The 17621-nt window shown below is 42.2% G+C and overlaps 1 protein-coding gene across 1 annotated transcript; it reads left to right on the top strand.

Moving 5' to 3' along the window:
* Nucleotides 1–51: 51 nt before the first annotated feature.
* SAXO2 (stabilizer of axonemal microtubules 2) lies at nucleotides 52–16498 on the top strand. Its single transcript, XM_035024259.1, has 4 exons — nucleotides 52–164; nucleotides 2692–2871; nucleotides 8385–8587; nucleotides 15553–16498. Exons 1-4 carry the CDS (start codon nucleotides 127–129, stop codon nucleotides 16494–16496), a joined length of 1365 nt encoding a protein of 454 aa, XP_034880150.1. The 5' UTR covers nucleotides 52–126; the 3' UTR covers nucleotides 16497–16498.
* Nucleotides 16499–17621: the final 1123 nt, after the last annotated feature.

The following is a 17621-nucleotide window of genomic DNA, read 5'->3' as shown; positions in this document are numbered from 1 at the left end:
GCGCCGGAAGCCGGCGCTGCGTCGGTCTCCCGGGCGCCCGGGGTTGCCGTGACGACCGCAGGCGCCGCGATCCCGCGAAGCTGCAGGTGCCGAGGGCCGGCGGGGCGACCGCAGCCTGCCGAGAACATGAAGAGCTGGTGTCTGTGTCAGATCTGCACCTGCGGGTAAGGAACGGCCAGCGTGGCGGCGGGCCGGGCGCGGGGTGGCCGGAGCCCCGTCGTGGCCGCCCCGGAGGTGAAGGGACGCGGACGCTCGCTCCGCAACAGCCGCCCGCCCCCTCACTCCCCGGCTGCCCCGCTTTCCATCCAAGCCCGACCGCGTCCCCGGGCCCCTCCAGGCGGTGCCCCGCTTTCCATCCAAGCCCGACCGCGTCCCCGGTCCCCTCCAGGCAGTGCCCCCGTTTTCCATCCAAGCCCGACCGCGTCCCCGGGCCCCTCCAGGCAGTGCCCCCGCTTTCCATCCAAGCCCGACCGGGTCCCCGGGCCCCTCCAGGCAGTGCCCCGCTTTCCATCCAAGCCCGACCGCGTCCCCGGTCCCCTCCAGGCAGTGCCCCCGCTTTCCATCCAAGCCCGACGTGTCCCCGGTCCCCTCCAGGCAGTGCCCCCGCTCTCCATCCAAGCCCGACCGCGTCCCCGGTCCCCTCCAGGCAGTGCCCCCGCTTTCCATCCAAGCCCGACCGCGTCCCCGGGCCCCTCCAGGCAGTGCCCCTGCTTTCCATCCAAGCCCGACCCTGTCCCTGGTACCCTCCAAGCAGTAGTGCTCCCTTAGGAATCTGCCTGACTGAGAAGGGAGTAGCCTCCACCCTGAAACCCAGAATTGGTCTGAGTCCTGCCTAACAACTTCCCACCCCCTGTAAACACAGTCTTCTCCCTCAGCTTCATTGTTGGCCCAGGGATTAAATCACTGCTAAATAAATATTAGGAGCATGTCGATTCCACGGAATGATTGACCATGCAACAGTGGGAAGTGAGTGGAATGGTACCAATCAAATCTGTCATGTTTATGTTAGGATTTGAAAGTTGGTCATTTAAGCAGATAAATCAAGATGTTCAAAGCTCATAAAAAAATTAAAAAACAGATGTAGCCTCCAGAAAACTAAAAAGCAGAGATCATCAGAAAGTTGTTTCTAGAGATAAGAAACATTGGGACAGGAGACTTTGGCTTTCCTTTATAAGCTTTTCAGTATTTATTTGTTTTGTTATAATGTGAATGTATGTCTTTGCTGGAAAATAAAACTAAGAACAACGAGAAATTTCAAAGCTTCGACTTGATTCTTGTAACTCAGTGCGCCCATATCAGAACCTCCATGCATGACCTATGTACCCTGTCCCTGATTTTCCCAAGAGACCATGTGTGGTACCAAGTCAACTTCAGCACTTTCCCAAAGCCTCCATTGTCCGCCAATAATCCCGAATCTCTCAACTCCTCTGATTTTGAATGTACCTGAATAGCCTTTGACACAACCTCTTCACTCTTCTCTGCATTACAATTCTTCCTGCTATCCAGCAGCCTCCAGGCAGAGCAGCTGATCTCTCTTATGTTCTTCCTGGGGGTTCACGGAGTCCAGATATCCTAGCCGGTTCTGATTTCATCTACAGAGCATCTGCATTTCCCTCAAATTCACCTTTCCTTGGGCTTGTATTATTAGCCCTCGCACATAGCCCGGGTCCCCAAATGACATCGGACCTGAGAAACCGACCTCCTATTTCAGCATTGTGGGATGATACTTTTTTGTTGTTTGCTTGGGTTTTTCTGTCTGTTTTGTTAAGAGCTTTTATGGTGGGTTTTTTTTTTTTTTCTGATTATGAAATGAATATACATGAGGCATGGTATGAAAATGCAAGGCAAAAAATGTAAAATATAGTGAAAATCCCTCATAATCCTACTCCACACAAATAAAAATGTTCCTTAAGACTTGTTTTACAAGTCCTTTACAAGGAAAGAGAGAGAAACAGAGCATACCACACATACTCTTCTACAACCCACTTTTTCAGTGTTTACAATTTCTGCATCTTGCAGTAGCCACACCTAAAGATCAAACCCATTCTCTGTAACCACTGTGTGCTATTAGCTTATATGATATATTGGTCAGGGTTCTCTGTTACAGAGTTAAGGAGTGGTTCTGAGAGGCCTACCGCTCGGCTGCAGATTCCCAGTTGTTGGCAGGGAACCACTCCTTACTGCCAAGGTCAGGGAGCTGCCAGTCAGGAAGCCACCTTGCAAACCTGAATGCCGCCTGACAGCTGCTGGCTCCAGCCTCTCGGCGCCTCTCCCACGACCCTGGCAGCAACAGGGCTGGGCTCTGCCCCTCTCCCTAGGTAGCGCTCTCTGATTTGGAGTATCATGTGAACATCCAGCAGGTGAAAGCTAAATTGGGTGGGGAACCTGCTTGCAAGGGGCCTGGTAGATGTGCTTGTGAGCTTTTTCAGCTTCTTAGTATAAGGAGACCCACTAAATCTTTGTCAGAGGAAAACGAGAGTTTCCACCGTAAAGGATATATCATACCTTTCTCTTGTTTTGGTAAACACCATTGCAGAATAAACAGAAGGTATTTTGTGTTTGTTTTTTAGTAAGGTTGCTTTTAAATTTAGAGATTCTATGTTTATTGAAGGTCTCTCTGATGAAGATGCAATTATCATAAAATATTTTTGGAAGTCAAAATAATCTTTCAGTTTATTTATGTTTGCACAGGCGACATCACTGTCCACATGGAACCACAAGGATTTATGAAAATTCTGGCATATCTTGCCCCAACACTGAATATTTGGAAAAATATCCTACCTATGGCAATGTTCTTCCACCTCAGAGTCTGAAACCCAAGCAAGAATTTCGAGCATGCCGTGGTAAAATGGAAGGAATAACAACATTTAAGTAAATATTAAGAAACTAACTGCTTTACTTACTTCTCTCCCAACTCTTCTGGTCTTAATAAAGTTTTTTAACTATTTAAAGTGAACTATTAAGTTGATCGAAGTTGAACCAATTCAAGAAGCAAGGAACTAGTTGAATCACAGCTTGAGAAAAACAGAAAGATGAAAATTAAGTTAGAATGACAGAAAGTAAGAAAGAAAAAGGGAAATAAAACGTTTTATTGATTTTTATTTAACTACTTAAAATCTCTTATGTCTATAAGAGACTTTCCACTGTCACCTCCAACTAGAGGAATACAGGAACTTCCTGTTTTTTCTGCATCTACTCTAGTTTTTACATCTCTGATCTGTTTCCTATACTTTAGCCTGCAGAGAGGATCTTTTTAAAATGCAGTTCTAATCCTATCATCTCGTTGCTTAAAATACTTATACTTTCCCCATTGTATTTAATATACACCAAAATCCCTTCATGGTTTGGTCCCTAATTGCTTCTCTAATTTATTTTCAATGTGCTTTTTAATGCTCACATCCCATGGGACATTTCTCATTTCTATCTTTTTTTTTTTTTGAAGATTTTATTTATTTATTTGACAGAGAGACAGCGAGAGAGGGAACACAAGCAGGGGGAGTGGGAGAGGGAGAAGCAGGCTTCCCGCGGAGCAGGGAGCCTGATGCGGGGCTCGATCCCAGGACCCTGGGATCATGACCTGAGCCAAAGGCAGACGCTTAACGACTGAGCCACCCAGGTGCCCCTCATTTCTTGAAAATATCAGGATTCCCTTGCCACAGAGCCTTCCAATACACTATTTTACTTACTTGGAAATTTCTCTCCCTTTTACCCCAGTTAATGCCTGTGTAACCTATAGATCTCAACTCAGTTATCACTCTGAGAGCCTCTGACACATGTGTATCCAGTTCTCAGGCTGGGTAAAAATCCCCTATGTAAGCCCTCAAAGCATCTTCCTATTATTTATCATAGATCCATTTCAGAGGCCCATGCAAGCAGGAATCGTGTCTATTCTTATCTTAACATTCTATTTCCAGAAACCTAGCATGATGCCTGCTAGCGTGTAGGAGGCACTCAATATTCATTCAGTGGATGATAGACCAAAAAAAAAAAAAAAACCCTCCTAAGCCTTAACTCCTCATTTAGGCTTAGCTTAAAAAAAAAAAAAATTGGGGGCGCCTGGGTGGCTCAGTCGGTTAAGCATCTGCCTTCGGCTCAGGTCATGATCCCAGGGTCCTGGGAACGAGCCCCGCATCGGGCTCCCTGCTCAGGGGGAAGCCTGCTTCTCCCTCTCCCACTCCCCCTGCTTGTGTTCCCTCTCTCACTGTGTTTCTCTCTGTCAAATAAATAAATCTTTAAAAAAAAAATTGTTTTGTGTCTTTGTCAATGGGTTAATTCTTTTCTTTATTCTGTTAATGTGCATACCATACTCAAGGTACAATCTTAGATGTCAAGTATAAAAGGATCAATAAATAGAGGTTTCTGCTTTCAAGGAATGTATCAGATTTCTATAATTTGGGTTTTTAAAAATGCTCTACAATAACTTTAATTTGCTGTGTTATCCATTTTCATATCATTTTAGAAAGAGCTTATTCTACTTGCCAGAACAAAGGTTGAAACCTTCAAACTTTGAGTCCAGTACTTCTACCTTTAAAATTTCAGGCAACCCTTACAGTAATAGTGCTCGGTGACTCTCTTAGCTTCTGTAGGTGTGTGGCTCTTCCACAGATTTGAAAATCTTCCATAGTCCTCAGACTTGGTATGCTTTAGAATCATCCAGAAGGGTTAAAATTGCAGATTCCAGAATTCCACCTAAAACAGTCAATAGATAACGGAGTGGATCCCAGGAATCTGCATTTTAACCACCATTGCTGGTCATTCTGTTGCTGTAGATTCAATGAAATGGGTCAAGTACTGCACTGATCCCTGGGTATGACATGGGACGTAGAGAAGGACTGTGCCCCACTCTGGCTTTTACAGCCTTGTGGGAATGGCAGTTGAAAAACAGAAACACGGATTAATAAACAAGATACAGATTAAAGCAAATGAGATGAAGAAATTGAATGACTGAGACAGAGCAAATGGGAGTGGTTGCTCTTTTTTCTTCGCCTTACCGTTCATTCTTCCTCGATACCTTAATGATTCATAATGGAGATTATGATTAATAATTATTAATATTAATAATAATATGATAATAATGTGGAATAAATTCCACAATATGCATATTTGTTGAATAAAGATTTTGCATTTAACTAGTTCTGAATGTTAAAATTGGGAAAACCTGCCATATCTTTCTTTAAAAAGGCAATTGCTTTTCAATTCTGGGTTTGTCAGTTGACTTGTTCAAGTATCCCTATATAGTAAAAAACAAAAACAAAACACAAACCCAAAAAACAACCAAACAAACAAAAAACAAAAAGAAAGAAAAAGATGTCCCAACTCCCAAAAGGTCAGAATATGCCAATAAAACTAAAATTTCCATTTCTCAAATCATCATCGCTACACTAAGTAAAACACTGCATCTTTTCTTTGTATTTTGACTGGGGAACTAGCAGTATTTCCAAGAGCCATATGCCGGGGGTTTAGAACCCTTCCTTCACTCCCTTATGTCAACTGTATTGACTAAGCAGCAAAAAGCTGATTATCTGTACAGAGAATAAAGGGTCATCCTATACTTTTCTAGAATAGAGGACGAGGGTATAAAGAGCAGATGTCCAGACGTGCTTAAGACTTTGGATCCTTTATAGCAGGACGGTTGCTGTACAGTTCGAGGACTGCCAGAGTCGGCGAGGAGTCTGCCCTGGAAGTATGGTTATGGACATGTTCTATGTTTGGGGACATATCCGATGACTAAGAGTGTATTTACCCATTACCACTTCTCCATAGAAAGCTGCTTTGGGTTTGGAGGTACACTTTCTAACATTCAACTAATCTAACCAGAGAAACTAAGACTTCAAACCTTTCTCTCTGTCCTCCCCCTGATTCTTCCACTTCCTGATTGCGTTTTAGCCTATGTCCCTCTAGCTGGTATTTGGGAAGAGCAAAGAACAACTCAGATGTCTTGAGAATAAGAGGTACGTGATTTCTACTATTTATCTATTAAATAATACTTAGTGAGCGCTTGTTAAGTGTCAGGCACCGTGCGGAGCACCTGGGATATAGCGGTAGCAGAAACAGTCGCCATCTCTGTGCCCACAGATGCTGCCGTCTAGTGAAGGCAGCAGCGCATCGCCCAAAATAAGTACAAGATCGCAGCGGCGATACAATCCATGAGGGATAGGCACGAGGGGACTTGAGAGCCAGAATACAAGGTTTGATTTTATCAGGGAAATGAGAAGAATGAGTGAAATCCTGAAGGGTGTGAAGCAGTTAACTGGATGAAGTAGGTAAGGAAACGCAGTGCAGACAGAGAGAGCAGCATGCAGCCGGCAGGAGCAGGGAGAGAAGGCGAGCAAGAGGAAAGCAGGAGGAAGTTTTCTCTGGTGGCTAGTGAAGGAGCCACGTGGGGCCTCTGGGCCACGTGTGGGGTGTTCTGTGTCCTTGGAGCAGTAAGAGGGCCACTGAAGGTGTCTCTTCTTTCTCATTTGTCTGCCTGCTTGCCTGTTTTTTGAGGGGGTATAAAAGGGGGCTAATTAAGGAATAGGCTAGGCAGCTCAGGGCAGGAATGACTTGATCAAACTTACATGTGAAAGGATCACTTTGGGGGCCAGGTGAGGAAAGGCGGAGAGAAGCTAGAATGAGTGGACGCAGGTACATGAGTTTAGGGACTGTTGAATTGATGTGAATAAGCTATTGTGGGAGCTTGGACCTGTTGTGGTAATGACAGGAGATTTGAGAGAGTTAGGAGGTCCAAGTGACGGGACTTGGTGAAGCAGCAGCCACACGAGGGAGCTGAGGTGAGAAGGCTGAGAGCTGGGTCTCGGCTGCTAAAGAGATGGTGATGCTCTTCACTACGATGGGGCGCCAGCAAACGGACCAGATTTGTTGGGGGCAAACGGTGATTTGGTTGGGGGCATGTTAAGTGTTGAGGTGGCGTTGCGAATACAGGTAGGGAGCTCAGAGAAGGGTCTGAGCTGACCTATAAATTGGTGGGTCATTTCTATTTCGGTAGTAATTGAAGCTGTGGGAGTAGAGCTGTCTTCAGGGGTGAGCACCGGAGGAGAAGAGGAACGTGTGTGGGCCCCAGTGTTGAGAAACCCCCAGCATTTAGTGGCCGAGGAGAGGGGGGACGAAGCTGCACCAGAGACTGAGGAGAAACCAGCAGGAAGGCAGGAGGAGAGAGTCTCCTGGAGACAGAGGGAGTGGACCATAATGCCCATCGAGTAAGAGGAGGACTACAGACTCCGTCACAGAGAAGCCACTGTGACCCGTTAGGCAGTGCTGGACCCCGGCTTGACGGGGGTGGATGGGATTGAGGAAGAGGAGCCAACAAGTCTAAGAAATTGTATCATGAGTAGAAGGGATTCAGTGAGGATTTGGGGTTTGGGAGCTTATGGACATAAATAGAAAATAGTGATTAATACAAGATGGCTTATACCAATAAAATGAGTGACACAGTCAGTAGAGTTCAGAAGAAAAAAAGCAGTTTTGAAGACGTGTAGTCATAATAGTAATAGCTGACATGTTGCCCTTACTGTGTCCCAAGCTCTCTCACGCGTGTGTACACGTGCGTGCACGTATGTGCGCCAGTCCTTGAGACAACCCTATGAGCTAGATGACATGATTGTCCTAGTTTATATATAAGGCAACTGGGGCCTAGACAGGGCAACTAAGTTGCCCAAGGTCACACATCTAATGAATGACAGAGCCAGGATTTGGACCCAGGCAGTCTGGTCACTCTGGGTCTGTCATCTGCACCCCACCAGACAGCCCAGTGTCTACAGCACCATTTCTGCCACAGAATGTCATACAATGCCCAGGGTGGCTGGGCTGTGATATGCGGCTCTCGGGGATCCAAAGACGAGTAAGAACCACATCCATACTATGAATGTGATCTATGACTGAAGGCCAGAGTTCAGACATTCATTATTTATTTAATTGGTTCTTTATAATAAGCAGGAAGACAGCATGATTTCAGTAAGCGGAAAGCATGCCCAAAGAGCTTAGTCTTTAAGTAGGATGAGTAAGGAATTTGACAAAGTAGACCCAGGGGATATATTTAAAATTTTTTCTTAGACTCATTAAATCTCTCACATAAGATTTCCTTCCAGGTTAGAAAAAAATTCAGTTACTTCAAGATTTTATTTACGTAAGATCCAATCAACTGAAGATCCACATCATAATGATGTTTGAAAACTAGGATTTTTGACATATTTCTTAAGATGTTAGTCGCTGGGTAGGACATAAAGGAATTAAATTGTTTCTCTCAAGTAGTTTATTAACTATCACCATTTTAATATCTTCTTAGACTTTTCAACTGAAATAAACCTTGAAAATTTCAGTCCTGCATTAGAAAAATTAGAAATAAAGGAACCTGTGAGGCTATGTTGCAAACTCATATATTTCAGATCGGATTATCGTCCTTATGAGATAGTCAAACAGCCTCGCCACGTACCAGAAGAATACAAACCACAACAGGGGGAGGTTGATCTTGACACCACCTACAAGCGGGATTTTAATTCTTACAAAGTGCAGCCTGTGGCCATAGTCCGGCCTTTGGAGAGACAACGAGTTAAACAAGGGAAGGTGGACGCTGTCCCAACCTATAAAGGTAACTTGCCATTTCAAAAGTGAAGGAGCCAACAAATTCAAGCTCCCTTCCATCCAACGTCAAATCATAATTTGGTGTGTTGCCAAACTTAGCTCCCATGGCTTAGGAAAACTTGTTTGGCTTTGATCAAAGTAGTGTTACGTAGCAGAAAAAAAGACCATTTGCCTGATTGAGAGTTCAAAGACCTGGATTTCTGTCCAAATTTAGCCACTTAATTAATTTTCTCTACCTAAAAACATATACAGCTGTCCTACAAACAATGTGGTTTGAACTGTGTGGACCCACGTATGTGTATATTCTTTCTGATAAATACAGTCCAGTCCTATAAACGTATTTTCTCTTCCTTATGATTTTCTTAACATTTTCTTTCCTCTAGCTTACTTTATTGTAAGAATACAGCATGTAATACATATAACATACAAAATATATGTTGACTGTTAAATGTTGTTAAGGTTTCTGGTCAACGGTAGGCCATTGGTAGTTTTGGGATGTAAAAATTATGTACAGATTTTTGACTGCACATGGGTGCAGTGCCCCTAACTCCTGTGTTGTTCAAAGGGTCAACCATAAAAACAAATGATGTCATTGAACAAGCATTATGTCACAGTTGTCACATTATGCCACATTTAGTTGGCACCGTTCCTTTCTTTCCATTCCAGAATGAGTTGAAACTCTACTGAGTGTACTGGAGTCAAAGAAGGTCACATAAATAGCGACCTCTTTACCATTTAAGTTCTGAACCAACTGATAAAGCAAAAGAGTTAGCAGGTGGAGAACCAAATACTCCCTTTCTAGTGATAAAGGCTAGGGTGAAGGATAAAGCAGATGCTTCCCGATATTGAACTCAGAAAAAAACAGGCTTATCCACCCAGTGACAATGTTGGACCACCACTTAGGAGACCAGCTCCTCTAAGACTTCCAGCATGGAGGAAGTATGAGAATACCTTCTCCCTGTTGGCAACTGACTTGGAAGAAAGGGGCTGGACAGTGTATGGCTAGTTTCTTTCCAAAAATCAACCTGATTTTAAAATACTCTATTGCTTTTGGGGAGTGGGGTCTTCTTTTTAAAAGGCTATCTTGTTACTGCGTATTATTCTTAATAATATAATTGCACATTTAAGTTTATATCCTTTTTATTATGTGATATAGCTGAGTGGTATGTCCTCATATAAAACCCTTTTATAAAAGTGATGTCACCCACAATAAAAGCAGTGGTTTAAAGTTTAAATGGACAATAGCTGAACACATATGTATTCTTCAAATATCATAAGTAAATATGTTTACCAGTACACTATGATCTGTAAGTAGGGAGGTCAAGAGCATTGTACTTTCATCTTTTTGGCCGTGAGCACGTAAGATGCTACACAAGGAACAAAGTTTTAAGACAATGCGTACAGTAACCAAGTGTACTGTTATAATGCGATATAGCATAGAGCGATTGCAGATCTGTACCTACTGGTATGCAGAGGTCGTATACTGCCATGACAATTGGACATAAAATATATTTGGTGAAAACAACTGGGTCTTTTAACAACCATAGTAGGAATTTCTTTTCTTTTTTGTCCTACAAGATCTATCAAAAAGTATCAGTAATATTGATAGTCCCCGATGCTGTGATGATTACACATCACACACACACACACACACACACACACACACACACACACTAGTTCTAGGTTCTCATTACCTGGGTTTCCTGTAGATTTCCATACTTCCACCCCCATAATCCGATGTTGAGGATTCCTGGGGTCCCTCTGGTTTTCTCACTTCTGACCTTTCCTAGTGAGGAAAGGTTATCTTTGTATTTCCAGGTGTGGGAGCATGAGGCAATAAATATTAAGGGCCAAGGCAGTCCTCATTCTGTGTGATGACTGTACTGCAGCTTTTGTAGGTAACTATTTAAGGGCAGGTCTGTAGCTGATGAGAAATCACAGTGAGAAGAGACTCTCTCACTATCCACCGAGAATCAGAGAACCGAGGAAAGACAGAGAGGGAATGTGATAAAGAAAAAGGAAGAGAAAACCCTGTAGGGCTGCGACGAGAAGGGTAACATCTAGATTCCAAAGACGCAGTTCTATGAGACAGGTTACTCTTAGACAGAAATGTATCTGCTCCCAGCAGCCTCAGGTTAGAAAGTCATTTATACTGAAACGTAGATGATTAAAATAGGCCAGCATTGGACTTGGTAAATGTCTTAAGGATTACTCTGTTCTGTGCTAGGCACTGTAGGGGATACAGAGATCTGAACTGAGCATGGTTGTTAACAGATACTTTATGGTTGAGGAAAAAAAGCAATAGTAGCAGAAAAAATTAAATCGCCATACTAGAAATAAATAATATGTGTTATCACTAGGGAGGAGGATAAGTCACTAGAAAATTAATAGAACAAGTCATGTTTCAAAAATTTAGACTGAGCAACACTGAGCAAAATTCAGGCCAGCCTGGGATGTATCAGAGAGCAGTAAGTATTGATCTATAGGAAAGGGAGGGACATCACAAAAACTAGGATGAAATAAGCAAAAATGCATAGAGCCAGAAAAATAAAGGGGTTGTTCCATAAACATCAGAGGATTTCAGGAAGTGAGAGATTGGGGTGTAATTCTATAAATGTAGGTAAAGATCAGATTGTGAAGCATTGATTACCAGACTGAGGTCCTTAATATTTTTCTCGTAGCTGCTAAAAACGCTTCAGTTCTGTCTCCAGGAAGGATATAGTAAATGGCAGAAGGCCATTATTTCCACTACAATAGCTAAAAATACGTATACATTTTTAAAGTGTAAAACATCTCTTTAATGGCATTAGACAGCTGTGGAAGCAAATAGCTAAAATTGCAGAGATGGAGGAGGCCTTCCTGGGTGAGCTAAGAGAACCAACTGTTTACTTCCCCGGGAGCATTTGTCACACCTTGGCCTAGGCTGAAAATTGAGCTTGGCATAAGCAGAGAGACTCTACAGGGTGAAGGGAAACCAGTGAAGCACCTGATATGTGGATTGGTATAACAAATTGGAATCCATTAGTCTTCCAGATGTATAGCTGGTTTTCCTTGTGGGATGTTTGCTGAGTGTGTAGGGGGTATGATGGGCTAGGAGACTGGGCCAGAAAGATCCCACAGCTGTACTTGGGAGTAAGTGCTTAGGAGATAAAGTCCCACAGAATGAGGGCTGTGCCACAAACATACCACAATTCTTGTCCTTGTAACTAGAGGAGGATTATGTCTAACTAAAAATGCCTCTGAGCACCAGCCTAGCTCAATTCCTGATTGGATTAGGATGATTTGTCTAAATTGGAAAGACCAAACTTTCTCCTGTTGAAAATAACATTGATTTTATTGTCTATGGTTTACTTATACATGACACCCAGCATTTGGTAAAATATGAGACCTATGAAGAGTCAGGAAATATCTGGAGAAATGATGGTCAAGAAATTTCCAAATCTGATGAACGGGTCAGGCCACAGATTTAAGAAACTTAACAAATCCCGAAATAGATAAATACAAAGAATACCACACTTAGGCAACTATCATCAAACTTCCAAAAACCAAGTGAAGGTGAATTCTCAAAAGTAGTAAGAGAAAAACTACACATTATTTATGAAAAGAAAAATTAGAAATATACCTAACTTTTCACCTGCAGCCATGGAAACCAGAAGATAATGCAGTGACATCTTTAAAGTGTTGAAAGGAAAAGAAAAAAAAAAAAAAAAAAAAACACCTAGAAATTCAAACCCAATGAATCCCAGAATTTTATGTCTAGTGAAAATATCCTTCAAAAAATAGGGCAAAATAAAAATGTGTCCAGGAACAAACAAACAAAAACCCCAAAGAATTTGTTAGTAACCAACCCATACTACAAAAAGTAGTAAAGGAAATTCTTCAGGTTGAAAGAAAATGATTCCAGAGGGCAGCATGAAATGCAGGAAGGAATGAAACACAGAAAGGGTAACTTTGTGGGTAAATATAAAAGAATATTGACTTCTTAAAGTCACAATAATAATTATGTATTTTTACATAAATATAGAAGTAAAATATAATAGCACAGAAGACAGGAGGGGGTAAATGGAATTACACTGTTGAAAGTTTCTTCCACTGCTCTAGAGTGGTAAAAATATCAATTTAAGTTCAAGTAGGCCAAAAAGATCCCCTAATAAGTAAAAAATGCCTTTTTATTCTAAAAATAGGGAAAGTTCTAATTAAAATGCTAACAGACAAAATGGAATAATAAACATACCCTGTATCCAAAAGAAGGCAGAAAATAAGGGGTAAGGGAACAAAGAACATGTGGGAACAGTCGAAAGCAAATAGCAATATAGTCAACTCAAACTCAACTAGATCATTCATTACATTAAATATAAATGAAATAAAAATTTCAATTAAAACTCCAAGATGGATTATTCAACTGAAGCATACAAAGTTTCAATTTACCTCTTGAAATAGAGATGTCAAGCAGGAAGATATATATCTGGGTTTGGTGTTCAAAAGGAAGTCTGGAATGGAGATTCAACCTCTGGAAGTCATCAGCTTATAGGCAGTATTACAATCATGGGAGTTGTTTGATGATATGTAGATTGAGAAAGAAATGCCCATGATGGAGCCCCCTGGCTTTCTAAAAGTTGCTTCCAAGTCCTCGGTGCCATGATGCCACAGGGAACAGGTTACAAGGTACCAAGGAAGAGAACTAACATGTGCACCTCAGGACTTTTGTCCTCAAAGAGGAACCTAGAACAGCTCACTATGTAAGGATGGGGATGGAGCTCTGCATACAGACGTTCATGGTGAGCAAACACATGCAGACACCTCATGGGGTTAAAGCTGTTCAGAAGATAACAAACTTGCTAACTAGATTTTAGTGGTTAGAAACTGTGGCTACAAGTCAAAAGAATGAGTAGAGGAGATGGAATTGCCCTTATCTAACCAGAACAATACCACAGTTGCCAGAGGGCCAGACTGCACTGTTAGATGTGCATGACATTATGTCTGCCTTTTCTAGAAGTGTCATAAGACACTAAAAACAGATGATATGAATAAAGACTAGGATGTTTTAAAGGTATCACTAGAATGTTATTAATAAATATTCCAGAATGAGCAAATAATCAGTATTCCAGGCATATGAGCATAGGCATCTGTGTAAAAGGAAAATCAATTTTCTGCAGTTATCTGGAAATGATATTCATGGTATTGTATGCTGTCAAAACTTGTGTCTCAGTCTCCAAATCTTTGCTTCCTTTTTGAAAACCAAAGCTGGCTTGGTAAGGGAGAATTACTCTCTTCTATTTATTTTCTCTCATGAAATTAGTATTTTTCCTCAGTCGTTTTGGCAGCAAGGTGGAACTCTAGGCCTTTAATAGCACCCTGTGATTTCCTTTTAGTTTCTGGAAATAGTGTTATAATTTTATACTTCAGGTTGCGAATAACAGAGGTTCCTTCATGGTGCCTCAAGCAAAGAGAGTTCGTGGTAAAGGCTTCCTCTATACTGGTAGTGGGAAGCTGTCAGGGTCAGAGGAAGCTTGAGGGAAGAGCTACTGTCCCCCCCCCCCCCCCCCCCCCCCGCAAGAGCCCCATGGTTTCTATTACAGCATCTAGTCTGATTGCTACTCCACTACCTGGGCTCCTCTGCCTATTTATATCGCTTCTTTTACCCTACAGGTGCATTTTTGAAGTCTTCACCTTACTCTCCAATTCCACTTCATGGCATCCTCTTAGGTTCATCTCCTAATTTTATCTGGCTCCGTATTTTCAAATTTGGGTTCACAAGAACAAGAATGGCTTACCCAGCTCATCTCTTCTTGCCAGGCTGTTTCGTCTGCCTCTACTGACCTAAAGATTGTCTGCTCTTGGGCCAGGCATCCACTCTCATCCAAACATCAGTAGCTTGATGAGGTAGAGGTAACCATTTGGTCCACAACTTGGCCATTGGGGCAGAAATGTCTGTGAATGAGGAATTGTTCTCTCCAAAGGAGGAATCCACGTAAAAAGCATTTGAGTTTTGGCCTTTCCAATAGACATTACATGGACTTTAGTCTAGACTCTAATACATTATCTTGCATAACTTCTGTCTTGTATAAATCTTTGGTATACATCTTTTTGGGTGAAGTCAATTCCACAGTATTTCTTAGCTTTCTACCTTTCTCATCTAGAAATAGAAAAACTAAATAACCCTTGGTTGAAATATAAGTACTTCAGTTTTCCATCCACAGTCTAGGTATGCCACAAGAAGCAGAATTAAGGTATTCAACCCTAAATCTCAGACTCAGCTCTGATGTTCCCTTCTAAATTCTACATACAATTTCTGGTATGTTTGAAAGCACTCAGTTCAGGCCTCTGGCCTCTAGATGGCCCTCTGTCTTTTAGTGATACCCTGAAGTCCGTTTTCTGAGAAGCTAAAGTTGAAGGCAATGATCTTTCTGGGATAGTACAAGTTATTCTGTATGTTTGCTCAGGGAGTCCAACAGGCTTTCGAACAGTATAATGGAGTTGAAATTCTCTCTCCTTTGAGGAGTCCCTCCAAGGCAAAGAATAATAACCCGCATCACTTTGCCCACACATCAGGGCCTTTGATTTTATGTTAATCCCTAGATTTTATGGTTTACTTTAGCATTTCATGAGTTATGGTGAAAATCCCAACCAGTTCTTGGAAAACACAACCATAATCTCCTAAGCTTGGTCTTTACCCAAAACACAGGCTTTCAAAAACTATCAACAATCCAAGCTCAGATGTTCCATTCCCTTGTTGTGTATTCAGGTAAATCTAGAAGTACAAAGTTATATGTACTAAAGTGGGGAAATAGGAAGAGGAAGGTGGATATGAAGAAAACACAAATCAGGGGAAGCTGAGCAAATTCAGACTTGATTAATGTTCAGATTTCTGAAGGAAATGGGAGGATGTTTGGCAATGAGAGAAGTAAGTCATGATTTTTAGAAGAAGGTTGTTTTCTTCAGTATTTTAAATGCTCTCTTTTTATTTTCAAGATGATTATAGAGCTTGGGACATTCAGAAAATTGACCTTTATAAGCCTGAACAAACTTATCATCCCCCCACTGTGAAATTTGGAAATTCAACTACATTTCAGGATGACTATGTTCCTCAGGAGATAAAGCCTAGGCAAAACTTTAAACCCAGCCCTGTGGTCAAACGTTCTACAGTCCCTTTTAATGGTGAGACAAGTCATCGCCTTGATTATGTACCTTATCAGCTAGAACTCAAGTTTGCAAGGCCAAAAGAAGTGTACAAGCCAACCAACCAACCCTTTGAGGATCTCACAACTCACCGATACGACTTTCAGGGTCTTGTTGGCGAAACTGCAAAAATCTGCAGACCTCCATACACCAGAGTGACCCAAAATGCTCATTTTGAAGGAAGCACGGAATTCCGTGAAAGCTTTCAACCTTGGGAAATCGCACCACCCGAAGTCAAGAAACCACAAGAATATGTCCCGCCTACAGGTACCATGCAGTTGAACAGCACAAGCCATCTCGACTATGTTCCCTATCAGACCAAACGTGTCAGTCCCATCAGGCCAGTTGCTCAAAGAAGAAATAACAATTTTCCTTTTCAAGGAAAAAGCACCACAAAGGAAGATTTTCCAGCCTGGGAATGCTGTCGTCAAGGTCTTATTAAGCAGCAGCAGCAGATTCCCAACCCATCTGGAAAATTTGATGGTTGGAGCACTTTCAGGTCTCACTACGTGCCACATGAGCTGATTCCGACGGAGAGCTGCAAACCAGCACATGCTCTGTTTAAGAGTTCTGCTCCATTCGATGACACAACCATGTACTCTACAGAGTACACACCAAAGAAACAGGAAATCTGCCCTGCTAGCTATCCTTCTCCTCCAGGGTATATCTTTGAAAGTACAAATTCTCGAGGTCATAAATTCTTCCGCAAGGTCACGCCCGCAGTGGAGGCCTTCTAATCATCAAATCATGTTTAAAATGAAGCTAACAGATATTGGCTTTCTAAGGGCAAAGCCAGGTTTTTTGGGGGGGGGAGGGGAAAAGGGAGAGAGAGACTCTTAAACAGGTTCCAAGTCCAGCACAGAGCCTGATGTGGGGCTTGATCTCACAATCCTGAGATCATGACCTGAGTTGAAATCGAGAATTGGATGCTTGACCGACTGGGCCACCCAGCGCCCCAAAGCCAATTTTTTATAATCAAAATAATTTATGGGAGAGCTAAAACAAATCATTTTTAAATTTAAAAAATTAATTTGGAAAATTAATTATAGGAATAAGGACCTTAAAATCCATTTTGTATTGATCCTTTACCAAGATTGTTCTTTAAGATGCTGTTCTGAACGTTGAATCATGGACATTCCCATCTGAACTACTTTGATTCCCAACCTACTGTTTGGTTGCTTCTCTCCAATCTATTATCATTTATACTTCTGTTTTTAATTATGGCAACTCCACAGTTACTTACCTACAGGTTGTCATGTATCAAGCGCATTAGGACTGTCTAGCATGCGTCTGAAAATGGTGCATGGATTCCTCATCCAAGACAATGGTCTTCACTTCCTCAGACTTCAGAGCATCTACGCAGTGCACTGTGGTTGGTGGTGCTGAGGGCAGTCGCGCTGCTCCTCGCCACGTTCACGTTCACAAGAGGAACTATGGTGTGACAAGCAAAGGCTCTGTGGGCTGGGAATCAAGGCTCTGAGTTTGGGTTCCAATGACATCACCCTAGGCCAACGACTTGCGTCTTTGAGCCCCAGTGTCTTCATTTGTAAAAGGACATCTGCTCTGCTTAGTTCACAAATATTCTGTTGTGAGCATCAGATCATATGATTCATTGTAACCTGAAAACAAAAGTGCTAAACAAATGTCAGGGATTCTTAATAAGTCCCTTAATCTCATTTTGTACCTGTTTTCTCCTTTTTCAAATTAGGATAATTAACCTACTCAATACTCACTTTCTGGCCTGAGGCAAGAATTGTAAAATGACCGATTTTGCTTTGAGCTTATGAGTAGTAGTTCGATTCCTGAGAAGGGTCTTGTCCTCCACAGCCACGAGCACCTGCGAGCTCGTTACAGAGAATGGA

The sequence above is a fragment of the Mirounga leonina genome, unplaced genomic scaffold (assembly GCF_011800145.1).
Source record: "Mirounga leonina isolate KUSES-001 unplaced genomic scaffold, KU_Mleo_1.0 Mir_178, whole genome shotgun sequence".
Classification (NCBI taxonomy): Eukaryota; Metazoa; Chordata; class Mammalia; order Carnivora; family Phocidae; genus Mirounga; species Mirounga leonina.
The sequence above is the reverse complement of the archived record's forward strand: the minus strand, read 5'-3'. Positions and strand labels throughout refer to the sequence as shown.

Bases quoted from the DNA above. Each gene is read 5' to 3' on its own strand.
- SAXO2 (XM_035024259.1), top strand. From the start codon at position 127: ATGAAGAGCTGGTGTCTGTGTCAGATCTGCACCTGCGG. The intron at 165-2,691 runs GTAAGGAACGGC...ATGTTTGCACAG, and splicing joins TGTCAGATCTGCACCTGCGG to GCGACATCACTGTCCACATG. The intron at 2,872-8,384 runs GTAAATATTAAG...CATATATTTCAG, and splicing joins GAAGGAATAACAACATTTAA to ATCGGATTATCGTCCTTATG.